This window comes from Dipodomys merriami, unplaced genomic scaffold (genome assembly GCF_024711535.1).
Source record: "Dipodomys merriami isolate MVZ:Mamm:240054 unplaced genomic scaffold, mDipMer1.0.p SCAF_21, whole genome shotgun sequence".
Taxonomy (NCBI): Eukaryota; Metazoa; Chordata; class Mammalia; order Rodentia; family Heteromyidae; genus Dipodomys; species Dipodomys merriami.
This window is the reverse complement of record NW_027203493.1, coordinates 29,770,268-29,795,767: the sequence shown is the minus strand read 5'-3', so window position 1 is coordinate 29,795,767 and position 25,500 is coordinate 29,770,268. Positions and strand designations below refer to the sequence as shown.

General features: G+C 43.2%; 1 protein-coding gene across 7 annotated transcripts in view; it reads right to left on the bottom strand.

The window, feature by feature from the left end:
• Plekha7 (pleckstrin homology domain containing A7) overlaps window positions 1–25,500 on the bottom strand; it is a 216,617-nt gene that overhangs the window by 65,061 nt on the left and 126,056 nt on the right. For all 7 annotated transcript variants that reach the window (XM_070032802.1, XM_070032803.1, XM_070032806.1 and 4 more), the window contains 3 exons: window positions 15,294–15,377; window positions 2,411–2,522; window positions 1,544–1,648 (listed from right to left, as the gene is read on the bottom strand). In XM_070032802.1, the coding sequence (XP_069888903.1) occupies window positions 1,544–1,648; window positions 2,411–2,522; window positions 15,294–15,377 (301 nt within the window). The remainder of the gene's footprint in view (window positions 1–1,543; window positions 1,649–2,410; window positions 2,523–15,293; window positions 15,378–25,500) is intronic.

The window sequence follows — 25,500 nt, the reverse complement described above, 5'->3', positions numbered from 1 at the left end:
ATTGTGGCTATTGCACTGCCAATGAGCTGGCAAAGGTGTGGGAGGTGGAGAGGAGAATTATTTACAATGACTTCTCTCTCCTGCTACATTTCTAAGGAGCAATCTTTGTTTCACATGGAAAAAGTCGAGTTAATCCGCTCAGATAAAGAAAAAGGTGTGTGTGTGTGTGTGTGTGTGTGTGTGTGTGTGTTTTGTTTCACATGGAAAAAGTCGAGTTAATCCGCTCAGATAAAGAAAAAGGGGTGTGTGTGTGTGTGTGTGTGTGTGTGTGTGTGTGTGTGTGTGTGTGTGTGTGTGTGTGTGTGTGTGTGTGTGTGTGTGTGTGTGTGTGTGTGTGTGTGTGTGTGTGTGTGTGTGTGTGTGTGTGTGTGTGTGTGTGTGTGTATGTGTGTGTAGAGAGAGAAAGAGAGAGAGGAAACTAGAGCTGTGAAGGGAAAGAATGAGAAGGTACAGCCACAGGCTTATCTGGAATAGACTAGGCTGAGTGTTATGGGAGTTCCCATGGAGAGAGTACTAGGGAGAGATGTCAGTGGGACTTTTTATGATTCCTCCCATGTGGCATGCAACGTAATGCCCTTGTCTGTCTTCCCACAATGTCATCCCAAAAGTGGACATCACTGTTCTTAGAGTTTGCTGGTGACTTTTTGGTAATGCTATGATAGGTAATAGATGGGGCTAGGTGACCATAGTGATATGGGGGATGCTCTTTCTGTTTCCCTTGGCAGATAATGAGCTCAAGAGCAGAAATCACATGTTAACTCTTCCTACTGTGAGAGCACTTAGAAAAAATAGCAGGCCATGGGAAGCCAATGAATGAATGAATGGCAAGGATAGGAGAAAGAGAACAAAACAGACACGGTCTGGCTCTGGGAGCTCACAACCTCACCAGGGCCAGAGGTCCAGACACTGATCAAACAGGGTGGGGGTAGAGATGGAGATAGAAAGGCCCAGGGAGGTAAAAGCTGCCAGGGCTTTCTGATTGAATGGAGGTAGGAGAAGAAGGAACAGAAATGGTTCTGAGATCTCTGACCTGAATGACTGGGAGATAGTGTTGGAACCATATCACTAAGATTCAGAAAAAGCATAGGACAAAGGAATAGGACAAAGGAAGATGTTAAGGCATGAGAAGACAATGAACTGATTTGAAATTTGAGGTGTTAATATATGTGTGCCATACAAGAGAAAGAGGAATTTTCAGCCAGATGATAACAAAAACATTAATATCAGGCAAGCAGATGCAGACAGAGAATGAGTGATAAGGCTGGATGATTTAGACTGATCTGTTCACACTATGGCCTGGGCCACCAGTAGTACCCAGGGTCAAAGAGGTCAAGTAGGTTTTGGGAGAAAAACTCTAACTTCTGAACAGACTGTCAACTCACAAAAACAAACAAAAGATCGTGCAGCATGGTAGGAAGAATCTACCTACTCCAAAGTCAGGAACAGAAATTTTCTGTACCTGTTTCTAGCATCCTAGGACCAGAGATGGAAAGAAACCAGCAAGAGCCGGTCCTCCACCTCTCTCCCTTCTCAGTCTCCTCACCTGCTTGTGCAGCCAGCCCCTTACCACCACTGGAACATTGAGGTTCCTCCGAATGGCCTGGTCCCTCTTCCCAAAGCTGTGGACTTTATTGCTGGACTTGATGATCTAGGAAAAGGCAGTCTTAAATTCTAGCAGCAAGGGATTGGGAGGGGGCACAGAAAAACACTTGTGTGTTAGGAGGGTTGTTGGCTCTCTCTTTTTCATTCTAAGTGGCAATACCGTTTGATCAGAATAGCAACAAGACAGGGAATAGGCATGCATACGGACATGGAATTCTAATTAAAAAGAGAGCCCAAGACCTGGCAAGCCTCCCAGTTATATCACAGAGAAAAAATTAAAGGGATTTTTCAATCGACTTTCAAAGGCAGCTGTTTGCTCTAGTACACCCTATGGCTTCCTGGAGCAAAGCTACTTTCTAGCCCTAGATTTTGTCAGCTTCCCAATATGTACTCCTCCTTTGTGAGTTCACAATGTAGGTTCTTTTCCTCTGCTCCTTAGTGTTTCCCACAGGTAAAACACATCAGCTTTTGGACTCTTCCCAAGGGCACTCTTCCTCAGGCCCATCTGTCACCAAAGATAGCCAAGCTCTTTCTAATACATGAGAACAGAGGTGTGGCCTTTTCAACAAACATTAAGTTAAGAGTGCATTCATTCATCAGCCTTGGTCCATCAGCAATTTCCTATTGCCTTGGACAAGGACCACAACTCATCTTGACCTCCATTTTCTGACTGTCATTTATGGAGAGCACTATGTTTTGGGTCTCCCTTCTAAAATTCTAGTGATGATCAAATGGGCTTATGTTACAATGAAAGGGCCTTGGTCAGTTTTACAAGAGGAAAAGGAAGAACCAGTGGGCAAGAGCTCACCTTGGGTCCAGGCTTGGCCTCCAGGGTGGATGTGGTCCCAGCTGTGGATGTTTCACTGACCATGCTGGACGGTCTTTGGTTTCTCTCCTGCTTCGACATATGTGAGTTTGGCCTGTCCAGACACATGGGGGAGTCCAGTGAGTCAGTGCCAAGCTGCTGATTGGAAACTTCTCTCTGAGATTGGTTCCAGGTTAGAACTGGTTACCTGGCCTTAGTTAGAGGAACCCAGAGTTTACCTTTTGGAGATTACCTGGCTCTAGCCTACAGCCATAAGGTTATGATGTGCAGCCTGCCTAGGTGCTTCAGGGAACCAAGAGGATGACCGATGGGCACAACTCCATTACCAGATACTCCTTAAAGGATTGAAATCCCCTCCCCTGCCTGTTGTCCTAAGATCTCCACACTCACTCTCCTATGCAAATGTCTGTGATGACTGTACCATCAATAGGTGCAAGCCTCTCTTCACAGCAGGAAAGAGAAATCCATAAGCTTACTCACATACACCTCCATTCTCCTAACTCCCAAAAGAAGATGCTTATAATTAGTAACAAGAAACTACTTGCGCACACATCCACACCCCCAGATACACACAGAGAATGCTTACATAAACGCCAGTGGGGCTTGCCTCCCAAAATAGACTACTCAACAAAGAGACCTATTCTGGGAACACTCCATTTGCCCCAAAATAGAGCCATTGGCGATATTAACCCCTTATTCCATGCCTGGAGAGCGGGAAGAAATGAAGTATGCTTCAGTCTCCAGTAAGTAGCCCTGGGGCTTCCCCACCAAACAAACATCCCAGTGACATAAAGCTTCTGATTAAGAAACTGTCCCAGGGGCTGGGAAGGTAGCTCAGCGGTAGAGCGCTTGCCTTGCATGCATGAGGCCCTGGGTTCGATTGCTCAGCACCACATAAGCAAAAAGAAAAAAGCCGGAGGTGGTGCTGTGGCTCAAGTGGTAGAGCACTAGCTTTGAGCTGAAGAGCTGAGGGACAGCGCCCAGGCCGAGTTCAGGCCCACGACCAGACCCCCCCCCCCAAAAAAAAGAAACTGTCCCAGGAAGGCCGGCAGTCTGGGAACATTTTGGTATTACACTTCAGAGACATTGAAGATGGTACTTCTCACCTGCCTCCCCAGAGCGCTTGCATCTGCCAGTCTTTCAAAGCAACAGTAAGAAATAGCCCCACACAAACACAATATTATCCTTAAACAGATTGATGCCTGGTTGCAAGACCTTGCCAACTCCAAAACCAGCAAGCTTCTTTTCTCAGCATTCTGTGGCTGGGTTTTGTCCACTATTCCAATGAGTAACAGGATCCATGCAGTTAGAAACAGGTAGAATAGAGTAAAAAATAAATTTGGGAAAAAAAAAAAAAAGAGGTTCTCTGCCTGAAGAGTGGAGACAATCTGTTTTGGCAGACTGGGCCAGGCCTCTGAGGAGACAGCTGAAGAATCCAGGCTGGGTGCAGATGAGGAAAAAGCACTTGAGGCGTCCTTCACCAGACTCACTTTCAGAGGGGTACAAAAGGGAGAATTCTAATCTCCACAGTAGATGCGCCCTTCAAAGACCACTGTTGCTCAAAAGATAGTAATCCATCACATGACCTGAGCCAGAACTGTGACCCTGTGCCAGGAGGGATGTTCTCTGCAAAAGCTGTGTGTCCACGATGCTCCCTGGGTGGTGCCAGTAGCAGGACCGCTGTAGTGGCACTATCTTTCCAAGGGGTTGGCCCAGTGGGATGCCTGGCAGCTGGAGGTGCGTGTACCACCAGGCAGAAAGATCACTGGCTTCTTATCAGCCCAAGCAACTCACTCCAGATTCCCCGCCCCCGACCTCCATCCCAGCCAGACTTTTGTTACTGCTCCCCACTTAGTGGGTGAATTAATCATGCTCAGCCTCTCCCTGTTGGCAGGCGCTCTGCACAGCAAGAGATAATTGCTGCTGAGGGTTGAGAAGGGGGTCTGAGAGGTTGTCCTGTGTAACAGCTACCTTCAGGAAGAACAATATCCAAAACAGGAACCTGGTCTTGACCATTTCAGATTTTCTGAGGGGAAGAGGAAAGGGAGAAGAGCTCTGGGGTTCCTCACTTAGGATGCCTGTGTCTCTCAGCTGACAGGACATGATGTTCAAGAGCCCAAAAGGTTTGCCTGGGATTTTATCAAGTATAAATTATTTTCACTAATAGATACTAATATTGATTATTATCATTCTAGAATAATAGAATATTTGAGAAATAGTACATGCTTATTATAGAATATATGGAAACTACAAGAAAAGCAGAAAAGAAAATGACACCCAACATCCTGCTAGCCAAAACAAATCCATTTTTAATACTTGATTTACTTCCAGTCTTTCTTTTTTTTCATATTCTTGCTTTGGGTCTGGGGGTGGGTGGGTTAGTTTTGTTTTTATATAACTGTGATCATGTTCATGAATTACATCTTGATTTTTAAAACCTTACAATATAAACATTTTCTTATAATCATCCACATCATTTCAAAAACTACATCCATTTTACTAATAGACACCTCATGACTTCTCTGTGGGACAAAAACTGTAGACCTGTGACTGGCCCAGCAAATTCAAACAAAGGTATTTTAACATTTTGTACTCTCTCTATATATATATGTATATCTGTGACATATCTAGATATATCTAGATATAGATAGATAATTTTTATTTTTATTTTTGGTGGGGCTTGAACTCTGGGCCCATGCAGAGTCCCTGAGCTCTTCAGCTCAAGGCCAGTGTTCTATCACTTGAGCCACAGCGCCATTTTCAGTTTTCTGGTGGCTAATTGGAGATGAGTCTTACAGACTTTTCTGCCCAGGCTGGGTTTGTATCGTGATCCTCAGATCTCAGTCTCCTGAGTAGCTAGGATTATAGGCGTGAGCCACAGGTGCCCAGCTGTACTTTATATTTTTGAATGTTTATTTTTAGATGCTCTCTCCCCAGCCTAACCCCCATCTACTCTCCACATTAGCTCTGGAATGATAGCAGACTGGGAGTACTCTCCTAGTCAAAAAAAAAAAAAAGACTACCCTGAAAGTGTGAGTAAAGAACAGGCATGACTACTGCCTTGGGAGCCGGCTGTGACATATTTCACTGGAAGAAATACTGACCATGGTCACCACATCAGTCTCCTCGAAACAGTAGAATGGGGCAAGGAGAAGAAAGAACACCTTAAATTTGTCCTGGGAGGTGACTGTTTTGTCTCTACAAACACGGATCATGTTGGGGCTGGGAAGATGGCTCAGTGGTAGAGTGCTTGCCTTGCATGCATGAGGCCCTTGGTTTGATTCCTCAGCACCACATAAGCAGAAAAAGCCGGAAGTGGTGCTGTGGCTCAAGTGGTAAAGCACTAGCCTTGAGCTGAAGAGCACAGGGACAGCCCCCAGGCCCAGAGTTCAGGTCCCATGGCCGGCAAATAAACAAACAAACCATGGAGCATGTCTTCCATAGGACCCCACCCCCACATCCAGCAGAAACAGCTTCCAGATTCAACTATTACCTGGCAGTCCTGATCTCACTCTTTCAAAGAACACATACAACTACCCACCCATCCAAGTAACAAGATCTGTGGATTTTGTTCTATCCATGCTCTATCAGGTCCTCCAAGTAGGAGTATGACTTGGAAAAAAAATAAAACTATAAGTTACCTTGTTTGTATCAAAAACCAAAAAGTGGGACTGGGAAAGTGGCTCAGTGGTAGAGCACTTGCCTTGCATGCATGAGGCCCTGGGTTCGATTCCTCAGCACCACATAAGCAAAAAGAAAAAAAGCCGGAAGTGGTGCTGTGGCTCACGTGGTAGAGCGCTAGCCTTGAGCTGAAGAGCTTAGGGACAGCGCCCAGGCCCAGAGTCCAGGCCCCACAACTGGACTCAAAACAAAACAAAACAAAACAAAAATGGAAAGTGTCAACAAAAAAATCTCCAAATTATTTTCTCACTTGGTTGAGAAACTTGGTTCTCCAGGAAACTTTTGGAGATTATTACCCCAGCATTTTGAGCAGTGAGAACAAACAAATAGCAGTGAAAGGGACCTTGCTCAGCTGGGCAGGGGCATTCTAGTACATTCATTTCAACTAGGTTCACCCTACAGGAGTGTTGCCCACTGAAGAGTCTGCCTGGGCAAACATGGTTTGTCCTCAAATCCTCAGCCTCCTATGCTCTATTAATAAGTCTTACTGAGAAACATTCCCTTCCCCAGAGAAGAGCCTGTGTCCCTGGCCTCAGGCAAGCTGAGTTTTGCAGATCCCAGGGAGATGGGACAAAACAAAAACAAAAACAACCCTGCATATACAGACTCGTGGTGTCATTAAATAAAATCTATGAACTTAAAAGCCTGCTTGCTGGGTTATGCTGTCTGGATTCCTAAACTACATCAGGATGATTTGAACAAAGATCTCCCTTTCTTGGCTTAAGCTACATAAATGCTGATTGTTTTGCTAGAGGGGGTGTGGGCTGAAGTTCTAAATAGTGAGCTAGAGTTTTAGCTCAATTGCTTCCCCTCAGAAAGCAACAGAAATGAACAAAAGAAATGAAGACTAGACAAAATCAGCCTGCAGAAGCCCAGTTAAAACATGATTTGATTCTACTCCCATCTTTGTCAAGGATGTGTCAGGGAGTTGGGTAAGAAGTAGCTTTCTCTGTGCCTTGATTTCCCCATCCATAAAAGGAGTTGCTTCTGCATCTTGAATATCCAAGACTAAATGCCTACTATGCATAGATGAGGGAGGTTATAAATATAGAAGACATTTTTCCTTATGAGTCTCAACTTGAGTGAGTCTGTTTAATGGGAGACTGAGCTGCCTTTAATCAGTGGAGTAAACTGCTTAAAGAGGCATGTCACCAAGCAAGCATCACCAATTCTGAGGAGCAGGTATTCAGGGCCAAGCAAGCAGGGAACTGGGCTGCACTTGTCAAGTACTACTCTATCCCAGCATTAGCTCAATCCTACAAAGGTAGTTTTACCACCCTCATTTTGTAGATGAGGAACCTGAGCCCAGAGAAATTAGTAACTCCTCTAAGACAACAATTAACACTCTAAATATCTGGACTCTGCCACAGTAAGATCAGCCTATGATATGAGGCTTTGCTCTTCTCACTCCCGCGGCCAGTTGCTAAATCAAGGGGATGCTGGGGCAGTGGAAAGAGTAAAAGCCCAGTCAACTTCTGAAGCTTACCGACTCTCCCACAAATTACCTCAGTTCTCTGGGCCTTCATTTCCAAGTTAAAACTATTTCTTCACCTCACAAGGCAGCTCATGAATCAAAACAAATACTTGGAAAACTACAAAGCACAACATAACATGAAAAAATTATTCCTGACTATTGCCAGTAGAAAGCCCAGAACCTACAGAGTTGTGTTTTTTTCTAAACTCCTAAGGCATGTCTCTCCAGAATGCTCACAGTGCTCAAAAATCAGTTTCTAAACAACAATCACTTCCTATACTCATTCCTATGAAAGCCTAATCTAGGAGGTTTTTTGTTAAAAGATTGAAATTCTGTGGCATAAGCTTCTCTTCTAAAACAATGCCAAGAGTTGTCACAGCTGTAAAGAGATTAGAAGCTATGGACAAGCAGGATCTCTTGCAGAAAAGGCCTCATTAAATGACACCTTATCACATTGAGTCCTGAAAAAAAATGGACCCCCAAATTCATGCACTGCCTTAAAAGATTCCACATGGAAAGCCCAGCTCACTGACTGATTTTAAAGGAGGGATGTATGAGGAGAGGGTATTTTCACAAACACCTGCACATGTGTTCAGGAGCTTATACCCTCAATTAAGGGGTCTAGGAAAAGCAATGCACAATATAAATGAGGAAAAAAGAATGTTCTTGGCCCAAACAGGCAGAGACACCTCCACACTCCTCTTCCCAGAGAAAGAGATGCAGACAAACTGCCAACGCATACTGTAAACTCCCAGCACCCTGGGGGAGGCTGTCTGACACAGGTTTTCATTCAGCAACTGTGGCCTCATTATTCAACTATGACTTATTGTGCTCCTTCCTTGTCCCTCTCAACTCTGCCTAAGCACAGGCTCCAGTTCCTCATCCCACCCAAGGAGTTGGAAAACAGCACCAAGTGCACCCTCTCTCCTGGCATAAAAACTCATCAGACTTGTGACTCCCTTTACTTCCCAATTCACAGCACTGCTTTAAACTTAACTTGAGCCCCCAGTCTGTATCTAGCCTTAAGCCCGTGTTTTGTACTCTGCTCAGTGTCTATTTGTGCAGGAGGAGAAGCAGACCTGGACCTCTCCTGCTGTTCCACCACTACTTCGCTCTATCTCAGATGTTCCAATTCTAATCTGACTCTTCAGGGAACCTTCTTCCAGCCTGTCTGCTCCTCTGGTCTACCAAGCAGCCATTGTCCTTGTCAGGCAATGACATTTTCTAGGCAAGCTCTCTGCCACTTGAGTCACACACCTAGCTAGACATCAGCATTTTTAAATGGAGATCACAGCACTTCCCAGATAATGGGAGGTAAAAGAAAAGGACAAGAAGGGAAGTCAGAGGAAGAAACAAAATCACTCTGCCCAAGGAGCAGCTTCCCTTCTACACAGCAGACCCACCACTGCAGCATTTCACCCAGCAGACACACCAACGACATGGTTGCTATGTGGCGATGACTGTATCCCAAGGCCCAATCTCTCTGAAATATCCACATCAAAAGCCATCACTAGATGTTTGAATGAACACCATCTCTTCCCCTACCTGAAATTGTCACAAATGTTGTCTCCAGTAACCAGGAAGGAAAACTGACCAGTCAAGTTTCTGCATTTGCTTGCCAGGTGTTTCCATTTCTCCCCATTTTTTTCTGCTGCCATGGCAACCAAATGCAACAGGCAAAGCTAGACCAAGACTGACAGCATCTAGAGACAAGATGCTGGCTCTATCAGCCAATGACGACAGAACAGCCTCACAGACAGGCAGGTTTTCAGCAGGATGAACTCCTTTGGAAGAAGAGGAGTACCTCCATTCTGTGCTCATTTGCTCCTAGAGAAGCAGGAGATAGCTATCTCCTAGAACCTGGAGCTACCCCTCCCAGGCCCAAAATCTACATAAATCTTAGTTGAGCTTTGCCCAGCAAACTGTAAGATGTATCCCCTTCAGCACAGATCAGAAGATGAGGAAAATAACACCTACCAGCATCCTCCAATTACCACTTGCAACCTTCAGGACAATTCCAACCTGCATTTGTTTTCCAAATAACCCAATGAGAAAATGAAGGACCACTCAGACCCAAATGGAAGAAACAAGCTAAACTCACTGGGTGGCTGTGAAAGGCAGACAGTCAAGGGTACTGTCCTAGTTAGGAAGCTCCAGGGTGATCCTGCATAGCATGCAGCTGGCCACTTAGCACAACAGCAGGCTTCTGAACTTCCAAAGTTACCACAAGGCCCCACCTCAACATAAAATACTTGATAGAGCCTGGGATCAATGTACATAGCCTGCTGTCAGTCAGCTGCTGGCAGCTGCAGGCATCATTGCTGAGGAATGCTTCTCTTCTCTTTTCTTTTAGATAGCTGTAGAGGTGTTTGTCAGGAGCTGCAGAAGAGAAAACTCCCCTCTGCATGGAAATTCAACACCACAACTGCAGCCTGACATCTCAGCCCAAGAATGACTACTTAAGGAGTCCTGTGTGTAGCCCTTTTTAGCCTTGAAAAGCATGACTCCAAGGCTCACAATTCAAGATAGTTACTGAGAATCAGAAAAAGGGCTTAAGAAGATTACAAATGAGAGGCTGGGAAGGTGGCTCAGTGGTAGAGCGCTTGCCTTGCATGCATGAGGCCCTGGGTTCGATTTCCCAGCACCACATAAGCAAAAAGAAAAAAGCCAAAGTGGCATTGTGGCTCAAGTGGTAGAGTGCTAGCCTTGAGCTGAAGAGCTGAGGGACAGTGCCCAGGCCCAGAGATCAGGCCCCACGACCAGACCCAAAAAAAAAAAAAAAAAAAAAAAAAAAAAGAAGATTACAAATGATCCAATCACTACAAAAAAAATCACTACAAAAAAAGAGGTTGGAGAACACTGAGAAAGTTCAGCATCTTTCAAACCAGCATAAAGTTACTATAACTCAATTTCATAACTACAATTACAATTAAAACCTCTATGAAGCAGTAACTGCATACTATATTACTAGTGCAAACTCAGCACTCAGTCTACAAAGTACAGTGAAAGATGAGGACTTTTCCCTGAAGACTATTAAAGTAAGAGGCAGTGTAGCATAGTGTTTAGAAGCACATTTGGGGCCAAACTTCCTTGGAATGAAATGCTGCCTGCCACTTACCATCTGTGTACAAAGTAACAGGACCTACTGACTGATGTCCAGGCCCTTGGGAACTAAATAGCATAAAAAATAAGGTGAAATAAGAAAACAAGCACTCTAGTCATATAGGAAACCCACCTTGTTAGTGACAGGCTCAAAGAGCCCTACTTCTGTGGATCAGTCGGAACTGCAGGTTATGTAGAGCAAGCACTGCCTTCTTCCTCAATCCAATCACCAGGTCAGATCATTTCTTTGTGTGTGTGTGGGGGGGGGGGGGGTCCAGTCGTGGGTCCTGAACTCTGGGCCTGGGCACTGGCCCTCAGCTCTTCAGCTCAAGGCTAGCGCTCTACCCCTTGAGCCACTGCCGGCTTTTTTTTCTTTTTGCTTATGTGGTGCTGAGGAATCGAACCCAGGGCCTCATGCATGCAAGGCAAGCGCTCTACCACTGAGCCACCTTCCCAGCCCCCAGGTCAGATAATTTCATCTCCCAGGTATCTTCAGAATCCACCCAGTGCTCTTCATTAATCACTCTAGCTCAACTAGTGAAGATCCTTCATGCTTCATCTTGGTCTTTACCTAGATTGTGTCTCTTGAGTGAGGCAGTCTCAACTTAAACATAGGCCTTCTGTATGGGAACAGGGTTTGTAAGACTCCCCTTGGGTTGGTTCCCATTGAGTTCTATATTTCTTCTATCACAAACATTTATCATCTTTGTAATCTCATTTCATTATCTATATTTTTTTACTCAACAGTAAACTCCTCATTGACAGGATTACATTGGCCTTGCTACTCTTGATCTATGCAAGCATTCTTAGGAGTTTATGAATAAGTACAGGCAATATCACATCAGTTGCTAGGTATCCTTACCCTTTGCAAGGCCTATCTTGCTACACTGTGCCACCCACACTGAGATAAGCTGGTACCTTTAAGACATCTAGAAAATGGCCTTGCAAAGAAGGAACATCTTTTCCTTGGAAGCTGGATGGAATTGAGATTGATTACAGAGATATTCTGGGTGGGAGAAAAAAAAATTACCTTCTCACAAGTAGCCAAGAGATAGTCTTTTGTTAATAATAAGAAGGAAAGGAAGTGTGACAGAACTATTTAACAAAGCCTATGCATCTCTAGTAGTTTTGTTCCCCATTCCCAACGTTAGGTATAGAAGTCAGGACCTCTCATGCATACTTGGCGAGCACTCACCACTAACTTACACCCCCAACCCTCTGGCAGCTTTTATTGAAGCTGGTAGCTTTCCTTACTAATGACCCTCCATCCAGATCTTCGGACAGCAGGCATTTGTGTCTCTTGAAGGGGAGTGAACTGAATGAGCTTTTGACCTTCAGGAGTCTATAAACAAACTCATTCTGAGCTGGAATTTGGGGAATTCACATTGGTTTTGTCTTGACACAATGTTCTTTTTCAAGCTAAAAGAGAATACAATCTTTATCTTCTATTCTTTTTCTACTACAGGCTGAGTATCCCTTACCTGAAATGCTTAGGACCACAAGTTTTTGAGATTTCAGACTTTTTCAGATCTTAGAATGCTTGTATTGATTTTACTAGTTGGAAATTACTAATCCAAAAGTCCCAAATCTAAAAATCTTTTTGAGTGCCAATACAGCACTAAAAATGTCTTAGATTTTAGAGCATAAGGGATTAATGATGCTTGACTTGAAGTCACATTCCCAGTCTCAGAGACTGGCCATAATGTCCTATAAAGCACCAGCACCAAAGTAATTTAACAAGCTGCCTCTGACCAGGACAGAGGCTGGGCTTGACTTAAAGAAAACATACCATTCCTAGATAGCACAGAACTTAAAGCCCAGCTAACCTGGAGTTAACATCTCTCTACTTCTGGCGATGCAACTTTAGGTAAATGACTTTATTTCTTTGAATCACAGTTCCTTCATCTCTAAGATAGTGATGCTGGTCTGCCTCTCAGGCTTATTGCATAAATGAGATCTGTATGAATAAGCCTCTATCACAAGTAAACATACAAGAAATATCAGTGATAGATCTCTAACGAGTTCTGTATGATAATGAGCAAGGTTGAAAATACCATACTGATGAAATGATATGTTTTGGATTTACTTCAAAATAATCAAGAGATGAAAGAAGACATAGATGAAGTTAAAAATATGAGTAGAAACAGGGCACCAGTGGCTCATGCCAGTAATCCTAGCTACTCAGGAGACTACGATCTGAGGATCACAGTTGGAAGCCAGCCTGAGCAGAAAATTCCACGAGACTCACTACACTACCAAAATGGAAATGGAGCTACTACTGGAAATGGAGCTATGGCTCAAGTGGTAGAGCACAGCCTTGAGCAAAAAGCTCAAGGACAGTGCCCAGGCCCTGAGTTCAAGCACCCTAAATAAATGAATGAATAAATAAATAAATAATAAGTTGGGTTTATTAGCACATCTCTCTACTTTGATATATTCACATTTTTCCACATTAGAAGTTCAAAATACCAGGCAAGGAAATGGCTTAAAAATATTGCCGGGCGCCAGTGGCTCACACCTGTAACCCTAGCTACTCAGGAGGCTGAGATGTGAGGATCATGGTTCAAAGCCAGCCCGGGCAGGAAAGTCCTTGAAACTCTTATCTCCAATAAAAACCACCAGAAAACTGGAAGTGGTGCTGTAGCTCAAGTGGTAGAGTGCTCACCTTGAGCTGAAGAGCTGAGGAACAGTGCTCAGGCCCAGAGTTCAAGCCCCATGACCAACCAAAAACAAAAAACTATGAATATTGATGTTTAAGATCATATTTGGTCTAAGTGCCTGAGCAAAGGAAAAATGACTTAAAGACTGTTTAGAGCTAATACTGTCCCCTTACTTCTCAAGTGAATGCTTTCTTCAGCTAGATGAGTAAAGGGAACAAAGCCACTTGTGCACCTTTCTTGCCTTAATCTTTTAAGAAAAGAGCATGTCCTGTTTGGGCTGCATCTGTATGTTTAAATAGACAAGCTCCAGAAGGCAGAACCCACCTCTGGATGCCCCAGAGTCCTGGCTGAAATGGGGCTGAAGAACTAGAAAGTTCTTATGTAAAGAAAAGGTCAGAAGCTGGAAAGATAACTTAGTGGTATAGTACTTGCCTAGCATGCATGAAACCCTGAGTTTGATTCCTCAGTACCACATCAACAGAAGAAGCCAGAAGTAGTGCTGTGGCTCAAGTGGTAGAGAGCTAGCCTTGAGCAAAAGTTGCTCAGGGACTGTGCCCAGCCCCAAGACAAGAAAAAAGAGAAAGAAAAAGAAAGAGAAAGAAAAAGAAAGAGAAAGAGAGAAAGAAAGAAAGAGAGAAAGAAAGAAAGAGAGAAAGAAAGAAAGAAAGAAAGAAAGAAAGAAAGAAAGAAAGAAAGAAAGAAAGAAAGGAAGGAAGGAAGGAAGGAAGGAAGGAAGGAAGGAAGGAAGGAAGGAAGGAAGGAAGAAAAGACAGACAGAGAGGGAGAGAGGGAGAGAGAGAAAGAGAGAAAGAGAGAAAGAGAGAGAGAAAGAAAGAAAGAAAGAAAGAAAGAAAGAAAGAAAGAAAGAAAGAAAGAAAGAAAGAAAGAAAGAAAGAAAGAAAGAGGTTCTGGGAAGGCGGCTCAGTGGTAGAGTGCTTGCCTTGCATGCATGAGGCCCTGGGTTCGATGCCTCAGCACCACATAAGCAAAAAGAAAAAAAGCTGGAAGTGGTGCTGTGGCTCAAGTGGTAGAGCGCTAGCCTTGAGCTGAAGAGCTGAGGGACAGCACCCAGGCCCAGAGTTCAGGCCCCACAACCAGACCCAACAAAAAAAAGAGAGAAAGAGAGAGAGAGAAAAAAAAGAAGGAAGGAAGGAAAGAAAGAAAGAAAGAAAGAAAGAAAGAAAGAAAGAAAGAAAGAAAGAAAGAAAGAAAGAAAGAAAGAAAGAAAGAGAGAGAGAGAAAGAGAGTAGGGGAGGGGAGAGGGGAAGGGAGGGGAGAGGGGAGGAGAGGGAGGGGAGGGGAGAAAGGAGGGGAGAGGGGAGGGAGGGATGGAAGGAAGGGAGGGAGGGAAGGAAGGAAGGAAGGAAGGAAGGAAGGAAGGAAGGAAGGAAGGAAGGAAGGAAGGAAGGGAAGGAGGGAGGGAGGGAGGGAGGGAGGGAGGGAGGGAGGGAGGGAGGGAGGGAGGGGAAAAGAAAAAGAAGAAAGAAAGAAAGAAAGAAAGAAAGAAAGAAAGAAAGAAAGAAAGAAAGAAAGAAAGAAAGAAAGAAAGAAAGAAAAGGGCAGAAAGGATTCAAAATGTCTGAGGCCAGTAGTAGGTCTTATAGCTTCCACTCTTCGGGACTCTGTCTTTGCACTTGAGGCTTGTCTAGGAGGCTGGCTCTACTCCCAGAATCTAGTTAGCACAGTGAATATGTAAACTGATGCTTCAGGAGAAAGGGAATTTTAAGAGGCGGTGACTGTACCAACCACAGCACGTCCCTATATCATCTCTCCTGTCCCATATCTTCTCACTGAGTCTGGAGACTGAAAAAGAAAATTCTTACATTTCATTTTAAATCAACCAATCCACCTCCAAGCCTCTCCTAACAGAAAAAAAAAATAGTACAAGTTTTGTTTTGTCCAAATGCTCCCAATCCATCCCTAAATGAGAATTTTTAAAAATACTTACTCTTCTTGAAGAATAAATTCACTGTTTTCTGGAGAAAACTGCCCAGTCACAGGATGCCTGAATGCTGTGGTCTGTTGGTTATGGCTAGAGAAACAAAGAGATGAAGAAGTTATGTGAATAGAAAGGATCACAGGCAAAATAGGCTAACAATGTCTGGAGACCACTAGTCATCCTCATAGGGTTAGAAAAATGGGCATTTTCTCCAAAACACATTTAATCTATCAGAACCCAGTTCTGTCAGAAAACAAAGACTTTCAAGCTCAGACACCAAAGCTCACCAGAAAGGTGATTATTTTAATTCTAAAAAAATCTTGGGCTTTGCCAAATACTATAACTCAGACATTTCATAAAATACTGACTCTCAACACCCTGAGATGTTGAGCAAAAAAAAAAAAAACCAAAAAAGCAAAACACTAGTTTAACATAGCATGAGCTAAAACAAGAGTGAAGGAAAGCAGACACCACTTTCAACAGCTTCCCAAAACCGTGAACCAGGGAAAGAATTCTAAGAATTAACCACCCACCCAGCAAATTCTATCATCTTAAAATTCTTCTCCCTATTATTATAAAATGTCTTCAGTTCAAAGATGGGATAATAAATGTATGGACATGTTTCTGCAATATGACCCACACAATTTCAACACTGTGCAATTTCTATCACTCCTTCGAGGGGTCAGCTTCCACACCAAGCTGACAGACACAAAGTGTAGGTGTTATGTGTTGACAAAAGCTGCCTGGAAGATGGTGTAGCTGGCTCTACAGGCTGGAGGTCTATCTCTCAAATAATCTCCTGGTTGTCGGGGGCGGGAGGGGAAGAAGAATATAGTTGATTGAAAAAAATTCTGCCACCAAATCATAGTCATTTTCAAAATTTTACAAAATCTGAAAAGATCACCCATGATGTCACCATTTGAATACTTATGTGGACATCTCCATTCATCAAAAAGGCGTGGTGCCTCACGCCTATAATCCTAGCTACTCAGGGACAGAAATCTAAAGATTAAGGTTCCGAGCCAAACAGACAAATGAGACTTTTATCTCCAATTAGAAATAAAAAGCCATGGGCTGGGAAGGTCTCAGTGGTAGAGTGCTTGCCTTGCATGCATGAGGCCCTGGGTTCGATTCCTCAGCACCACATAAGCAAAAAGAAAAAAGCCGGAAATGGTGCTGTGGCTCAAGTGGTAGAGTGCTAGCCTTGAGCTGAAGAGCTGAGGGACAGCGCCCAGGCCCAGAGTTCAGGCCCCATCACCGGACCCAAAAAAAATAAAAAAATAAAAAAAAAAGAAAGAAATAAAAAGCCAGCAGTGGCACTGTAGTTCAAGTGGCAGAATGCCAGCCTTGAGCAAAATAAGCTGTGTCCAGGCCCTGAATTCAAGTCCCCACTCAAAAAAAAAAAATACCTATGATGTGCTTTTTCACATTTATTAATAGATACTATCACATTTCATTAATGTGTTTGTCATTTGCAGTTGCTGGATAGTAGTCTTATTACAAATTTTTTTCATATTCAAATGTCACTGTGCATATATGTGCCAGGCACTGCTAGGTGCTAAAGATACAACAAAGGAACAAAAAGTGCCTACACTATGGTAATTTACATTTTAGAGTAAAAATCATATTTTAGGATATTTTAGGTGCCTGCCCCTAACGCTCTTATAGCCAATACAGAGCAAATTCAGCATAGGCTTTTCCTATCAAATAATTTCTTTGGGTTGAAATCTCAGAGGTGAAATCACTGAACCTAAGGTATGATCATTTCCTGAAGCTCTTTTCACTGTTAAGACTCAATAGACCATCTCAGCTTGGTAACATTAAGATATCAACCCCACCACCAGATTGAGCATTAAACCTTACTGGAGACTATTTGTTTTGATTGGTTCTGTTCTGTTTTGTTTTGCTGGTCCTAGGGCTTGAACTCTGGGCCTGTACACTGTCCCTGAGCTTCTTTTAGCTCAAGGTGAGCACTCTACCACTTGAGCCACAGTGCCACTTCTGTCTTTTTTGAGTAGTTTATTGAAGATGGAAGTCTCATGGAATTTCCTGCCTAGACTGGCTTTGAACTGTGATTCTCAGATCTCAGCCTCCTGAGCAGCTAAGATTACAGGTATGAGCCACCTGCGCCCTGCGAGATTAGTATGTTTTAATCAGCATAGAACAAAGGTTAAAAAAAGAAAACTTAGAGACCAGCAAAGTTTTCTTTTCCCAGCTGGGAACTGAGGGTTAGAACAGCCTGGATCCTATCAAGCCAAATATCAAATAGGAAGACCTATCAGGTCTCTGTCCCTGGGAAGGGCTCCTACCCCCCTCTAACCAATCCCAACCACGGCTGGCCTCTCAATTCCTGGCACCACCTGCTCACAGGCAAGCCTACAGAATCCTATGACCTCATCTGGCACACAGTAGCCCAGTCTTTCCAAAACATAAAAGTAGAGTTGAAGTGTGAGCATCTAAGGTCTGAGGTAAGGATAATCATCACCCCCACACCTGTTTTAGAAATCCCTGTATCTCATTGAAGGGTTACATTTTATCTGCATCCAACTTTTTCTACAGAGTCATCATCATTCACTGGGCAACTTGAAAATGCAAAATCTAATCTAAAGCCTAATTTCCACCTGGAGAAAAAAAGAAATCACCTGGATCTGAATGGGAATGACAATAAAGTAATATCACCTCTAGTGGACCTTACAACCTACAAAGTGTTTCCTCATGCATCTCAGCTACTACTACCACCAACCTCCATTTTATGAATGAAGAAACTGGGCTCAGATAAGTTGAGTTGCATAAGACAACTCATATAAATGATAAAACTGGGACATGAATCTAGGTTCTCTATTTCTAAATCCTACGTTTTTTGTATAATGACCTGCTGGAATTTTGCATAATTCCTCTTCCCTTAGGAATACGTGAGGCTAGCAGCTTTCTGACCATGTAAGAAAGCCCTGAAGACAAAGAATCAGAAAAACAGCACAGTTCATCAATACTCCCCCTTTCTTTTCTCTCTTTCCTTTGTTTTCTTAGCCTTTGAATCCTACATGAGATCAACCAGTGAATCTCTGATAGACAAGTGCACAGACAGAGCAAGCCTTCAACAAGCCCAAAGCAGACCCAACAATGAGCAACCATACTATGTAGACTGAGAAAGCAATTTGGCAACTATTGGGCTCCCCACCACCAACTTGTACCAATGTAAATAGGCACAGAGTCTTGGGTACAGGAATTGTGAGCTATAAAATATGGGCACTAAATTAACACAATATAACATTAATGCCACGGACCGGCATTTTCACTATATTTGATGTCAGTATAACTTGTGGAGGAGATGGGGAAAAACAAGTCGTTTAAGGATACAGGTGGACCTGTTGCAACAATGAGAAGTACAAGTTGTCATGTCCAAAATGAGCTTTACAACGTTGGTGCAGGGGGGGGGGAAGGGGGGGAAGGAGAAGGATTGGGATTGGGGGGGAGGGGGGAGGCTGGGAAGGGATGTGAAGGGTAAACCAAAGGAGGAGGGTGCAATGTTTGGTAAGAAATGTACGCATTATCCTGCCCATGTAATTGTAATGTACAGTATGTTCACAAATAAAATTAAATTAAATTTAAAAAAAAAAAAGAGCATGGGTTAGGTCCCTGGGCTACTCCATTTAATATCATCATCATTATATATCATCATCAGGCCCTAAGTAAGCAAAGTAAGGTCCACAAGGAGCAGACATGTGGCCAAAGCCACAGTCGACTCCTGTTACCTATATACCACCCCCTTTGACCTCTTTCCATTCCTTCAGGCTCATCCTTGCCAAATGAAGGCTGCATATTAATTTCATTTAGAAATTGCAAGTTGTCTGGCTTGCTTTTTTTGACCCCTTAGCCCAAAAGCCCCCAGCCAGCTCCATTTCCTGTTTTTTTTCTTAATATAACTTTTCTGTTATCATTTACTAAGTCAAGTGACAATGTCACCCCTTCTTTTGCTTACCTTCCCTAGCTTTAAAACCTATGTTCTATCACCTTGTCTCGAGAATCATTTGCAGGCACAGACACATCCCCTGAAATACCTGTTCTTAAACCTGACTTGCTACCTTGGTTTTGGTAGTACAGACATGGCCCGGCTGAGAGCCAGGTAGCTGGTTTCAAGGGAGCACAGAAACTCTTTCTTTTCCACACAAAGCTTCTGTTTCTCTTCAGGCTACTAAGAAAGCAATTTGGCAAATAAAGTAAAATACAATCTAGCCTTCATTGTCAAATCTTGTTTTTCTCCCGAAGCAGCTTCTCAAAGAGATATGTCAGCCAGTCTCCCCAGGAGGAATACCAGGAAGTGTGGATGGAAGATGGCAGGAAATGATGGTCCCCACAAGGCGGGCCATGGGTGACCAACCATCCAGGTAAATAAGCACGCCTTCACAAGCCCTAGGCTGAGAAAGACTGGGTTAGGGCTTACAGAAGTCTGGCAGCAAATACAAGAGACCTGAAAACAGAATAAAGTAAACCAGCAAGAACTGGATACTAAATTAAAAGCTCAACCTATGAGCTCACTAACAATCACAGAAGCTGTTCGTCAAAATACAAATGGCCCCACAAAACTGTGTACGATAAAAAAAAAAAAAACTCTGTAAGATAAAACAAACATTCTAATCACACAGATCCTAACTAATGAGACCAGAGACTTTGGCTGACTTTTACATACTTAGTATGTAAAAGGTTTGGAACTATGTGAATGGTACCCAATAGTGAAGGTCAGAGCACCTGGCATGTGTGGGGACAGTAGTGTTATTGGTATGCTGAGAGTGTAACAAATCTGCTCTGTCAGCACTAGCTGTTATCTGACCCAAGCTATAAAGAGAAGAAACAGTTTAAAATGTAAGAAAAGTAGCTGGCCTGAAAGTCTGAAGAGAGACTCTTATCAAGAATCCTTTCATTAGCATGCTCAACAGTACATGCCCCCTAAACCTCTTGGCCCCCCAAACACCCTAAAAGAATCACCCTGTGGGCTGAAGTCACATTTAGCACTGCCTCTAGCCTTGTTAAGCACAGACTGTCTTTGTTCTAAAATCCCAGTGTCCCAATAAAACTGAGGATTCTGGGTAACCTACTAATGCTTCTGGTTGGGCCTTAAACCTAGAAATTGAAAGTTGAAACAATCAGGAATTGAAACCTTGCCTCAATATTTCCTAAGCTCCTTTTTGGCTTATTTCATTTAACACTTTCACAAAATTTCTCATTTAGCACAAAGTGTCACTGTTGTTAACATGATGTTGCTAAGGAGGTGAGAATCTTACTGAAATTGCCTTTCAAGTGTACATGATTTTGAAAACGTTCAGATTTTCCACAGCTTGCTACTCTCCCCAAGTGGAAGCTCTAATCTGTCTCTTCCAACAAAGTCAGTCTAGAGCTTTGGAGACAGAAGATCTGTGTTCAAACCAAAGCAAGCTACCTTACCTTTTGAACTTCCATCTTGTAAATATGAAATAATATGCCCATTGTAAAGATTATTACAAGTTTAAAGTGAAATAATATATGAAAGTGCTGTACAATGCTTGACATACAGAAGGTGTATAGTGTTTTGTGAACTTTGATTGTGTCTTGACTATGGCAAGGACTTTAAGACATCTAAGTTTTAATAGGGCAAACACAGAATGAGCCTCCTTCCCCAGAAACCTGATACTCTCCTTGAGGCCATCTTGTTTCTTTACTGTAATTTACACACACACACACACACACACACACGCATGCACACACGCACGCATGTCTTATTGCTTGTCTTGACAAAACATGCTCTGAATTCATCTACTCTTCTGTTTCTATACCTAGCACCTACTTGGCTCCTGATTAGATTCTGCAATAGTTGCTAACTGCTCCTTCTGCTTCTACCCTGCCCTCTATATGTTCACTGGAAGCCTGGTAGAGCTCTGTGTGTGCCCATGTGCATGTGTACTCAGGGCCTGGGCACTTGTCCCTAAGCTTTTTTGCTCAATGCTAGTGTTCTACCACTTGAGCTATAGCTCTACTTTTGGCTTTTAGATGGTTAATTGGAGATAGGGGTCTCACAGGCTTTCTTGCCCCGGCTAGCTTCAAACCATGTTCCTCAGACCTCAGCCTCATGAGTAGTTAGGATTATAGGCATGAGCCACCAGCCCCTAGCTAGTAGAACTTTTAAAAGATAAAGAAAACCATGCCATTCCTCTCCATTAAATTTTACATCAGTGCTACACCACACACAGAGAGTAACTAAGCTCCTTAGCTTGGCTTACAAAATCTTAGATCACTTCACTGCTATGTAGTTCCCGCCTCATCATGTCTCTTTCTTCAACTTTCTCAGGCCTCCCTAGCCACAGGGCCTCCTTGCTGTTCCTTGAACACGTGTGTGTGTGTGTGTGTGTGTGTGTGTGTGTGTGTGTGTGTGTGTGTGTGTGTGTGTGTGTTTGTCTTTCATATCCTTTGCACTAAGGGTATCCTCAGCCTAGATACTCTCTTAGCTGGGTCCTTGTTGCTCAGACCTTGGCAGGGTTAGACTGCTTCCCAGCAGTCACTTTACATCAACCTATTTTAACTACCAGCTGTTATTGTTCTTAATTATATGTGTATGTGCTTCTGTTGATCTTCCTGACTGGCATGTAAATTCTACTATGGCAAGGATCATGCCTCTCTTTCTTGCTATGGTATCAGCCTGCCACAGTGCCTGACACTGTAGCACTTCTAGTAGGACTCAAAAGTATTAGTGAATGAATGAGCACACACTAGGAGACTCCTACCTTAAAATTAGTCCATGCCTCCATAGGAGCTTGCTAATAATTCTACAGAAATAGGAACAGGTAATATAGACAGGGACTTAGCAGCCATCAGCCATCCAAATGCAGTTATCTTCTATTACTGGAGAAGAGGCACTAATGTGCCACAACACTCCATCCTTGGCTCTCCTGAACTGTGTTACACATAATTTGGAGAAATTAACCCTCCCACTATTCGCCCCCATCCCTGCAAATAAAGGTTAATAAACTCAATAAAAGAATCACAGAAAGGCATATGAACTCTCCAGAGGAAATTACTGAGTGATTAAAAACACACAAAAGGATAACACAAACATCACCTCTGTCTTTGCTTTGTGAACTAGAGAATGTTGGTAGTGAAGCCTACAATTTGGAAACTGATTACACAGTGTGTGTTGCTCTCTGCTCAGTTCACATTTGTTTGTTCTGCCCTCCTGCCTCCTTTTTTAGGTTCCTATAGGGCCAGGAGTATTTGCTCACATATTTATCATGTATCTTCTGCTCTACAGAAACAGGGATGCCAATACAGCAGACACTGAACTCGTTTTCCTCAACAATCTGAGCACAAACACAAGTCACCTTCAGAGAGAGCTGTGTAGAGCCCATCAGGTTTGTTGATCTCAGCTGCTGCTCACTTCAGAGCCCCAGAGGGTGACGGAAACATGGCCTGCAGACCTTGATGACAAACCCTAAGGCCATGCCTAGAAGCCTCCATCATCCCTGGAGAACAAGGACCAGACCACCCTAGGACTTCCCATACTGTCCACACCTGGCTTATGCCACATGCCCAGCTGGGAGATGTGGTCAAACCTCAGGGCCACCATCTGAGGAGTGGTCAGAGATTGTCCTCCTTGCTGAAAGGTGCCCACACAGAATCTCCTGCTTTTCCTGTGCTAGCGTGCCATGCAAAGTGGGAAGTCTGTCATTCCCACACCCTGGATTGGAAGCCTTCCAGTGTACTTTGGAAAGTTTCACGGGTTCTCCAGAGATTTTCAGATGCACTCAGTGGCCAATTCATTTTGTAAAATACTTCTTCTCACCCAGTAACTGAAATATGTCTGCCTCCAATATCAAACATGAAGCAGCCACATTTAGGATTTCTACTTGGTGAATAAGTAAGTTTTAAATTTTAGTTTCACAAGATCTCAATGTCTATGAAAAAGTATAGCCAAATTCCTCATAGAATGAAGGAACCAAACAGAGTCTTTCCCCTAACTTTTTTTTTAATTAAGGAAGTTGGCAGAAAGGCAATGTAATAGGAGCAGAGTATCCAATTGGTTTTAACCAAGCAACTCCATGATCTGAGCAACTATTCAACCTCTTTGGGTCCCTGATTCTTCATCTGTAAATTGAGGCAGTTGAAGTCCCCAACTGGAAAGGCCACATGAAAGGTTCATGAGACCCTGGCGGGGGAGCCACACAAACTAGGGTTTGAGTCGTGGTTTTGGCATGTAACTGGCAATGCATAAATGACTTAGGAGACTTTGCTAAGCTTATGTATAGAGAGTTTATGTGGAGAGAGGGAGAGAGAGTATTTTCTTTTTTCTTTTGTTAGCTCTAAAACTGCACCAAGAGTTGTTTTGACTTTTTCCATGTTGCAATTCCAGCATTATTAGCCTGTAACAGAACAAAGGTTCAGGCATACACTTTCTACCCTTTAAGTTAATAAGGCACAATCCCCAGCCTCCTGCTTAATTTCTATTTAAAGAACTTGCCTGCCAGGCAAAGTGGTTTAAGATCAACAGGCACCTTCCTTCAGCCACACTCTGTCCATCATAGTATCAACAAGCCCCATGGTTAAGAAAGTACAGTTCAAGAAAATCTGTCTCTCCAGCAGGCAGGGCTGAGGCAAGGACATGTGTTCTATAAAAGTCTCACATTTCAGGGGAGACATTTTCAACCTCAAAACACTCACTTTCATTCTTCTGTTTAGCTTTTAAATAAGCCAGGTTCCCCAACTGCAAAACAAAAAGGCTAAGCCAGGTGTCCTAAGGATCTTCCACATAGCTGTAACATTTTAAAACACTGAGGATGATCTCAAACTACTGCCATCCATGGACCCTCAGGCTGAAATTCAACATCACTGCCCATAACTAAACACAAAGAAACAGAGGCAGAACATTTAGCCTCCCAGATCTCACCTGCCAACAAAATATTCCTTGTAATAACATAAGTGGGGAGGATGAGGGGAAGAGGATAGTTAATAATAACTTCCACCTTACTTATTCCCAAGTAAATTATGCTTTAAAAAAATTGAACTGCAGTCATTCCCCAGTCATCAAAAACTCTTACTCTCAATCATTAATTGACTTTCATGATTCAGAGTACATGGCAGGCAAACTGAATCCCTTTGAGACCAGTACAAGACTAACCTGCTCTCTTGTTCTTGCTGGGAAAGGCAGCAGACAGACTTACTCTGTCTTTGAGCTCCATGTTCAGAATTTGTTTCTTCTGCAGTTACAGCCTTATGAAATCCAGGTGCAGGTCAGACAGACAAGGAAGGAGGTTCCTAGCCTGCCGTTCTCTCTCAGTTTCAGTTCTTAAGTAGATGGGTCTCAGGTGTTATAATCCCGCAGCCACTCACTCCTGCTCATTCATTTTCCTTCACTCCCCATGCAAAATCTGGCAACCAGACAGGAACACAGTTCCAGCTCTGAGTCACTGCCCCACTGTGGCCAAGAGGAACACTGGCTTACAGTAAACAGCAAGGCAGGCACTTAGGGCTGTAGGAGCCAATGCTGTTCTCCTTTGACACTGTGGGGTCAGCTGCCCTCTAGGACCTGGATGTAAGAAAAAATCCAGCTTCTAGCTCTGCTGTCAGAATGAATTACTCATTCTGAAATCAGTCCAAAGAAGAGCCTATCTTGAGTGGAAAAGTGATGACTCTTTTATCAATTTTGCACCAGTCGGGATAGGCAAGAAAGCAGTTACAAGCCACCTTATCCACTTCTCCTAAAAATAATCTATGACTCTTTCATCCCTATTTGGGATGGCTACAACTGTTTTAAGACAAATTTAGCCATGTGGCTCTCACTCCCAAAACAAGCCTGGAACAACAACACAGGGGGAGAGAAAGGGAACTAAGGCCCTGAAATCATGGATCAACATTGTGGCTTTTTTCATTGCAACCTACGTAGGTCTGCAGGGAAGAGATTGTTGTTTTCACAGCTGTGTCCTAGTTCTTAGTATACTATCTGGTATATACTAGGTACTCAATAAATGTTTAGTAAATGAAAAAATATGGGACATTTTGTTTCTGTTTACATGACAGTTTGACTAAAACTTGTATCTATTACCACAATTTCCTCCCTATTACAAATCTTTTTATCCTTTATAAATCCAATAGTTCCTAGAATGGATCTTCTTTAAGTCTTTAAAAGGGCTCTCTACCAAAGTGTTTTCATGCTTTCTACAATTTACATGTATATTTTCAAAGAAAGCCTTCCAAA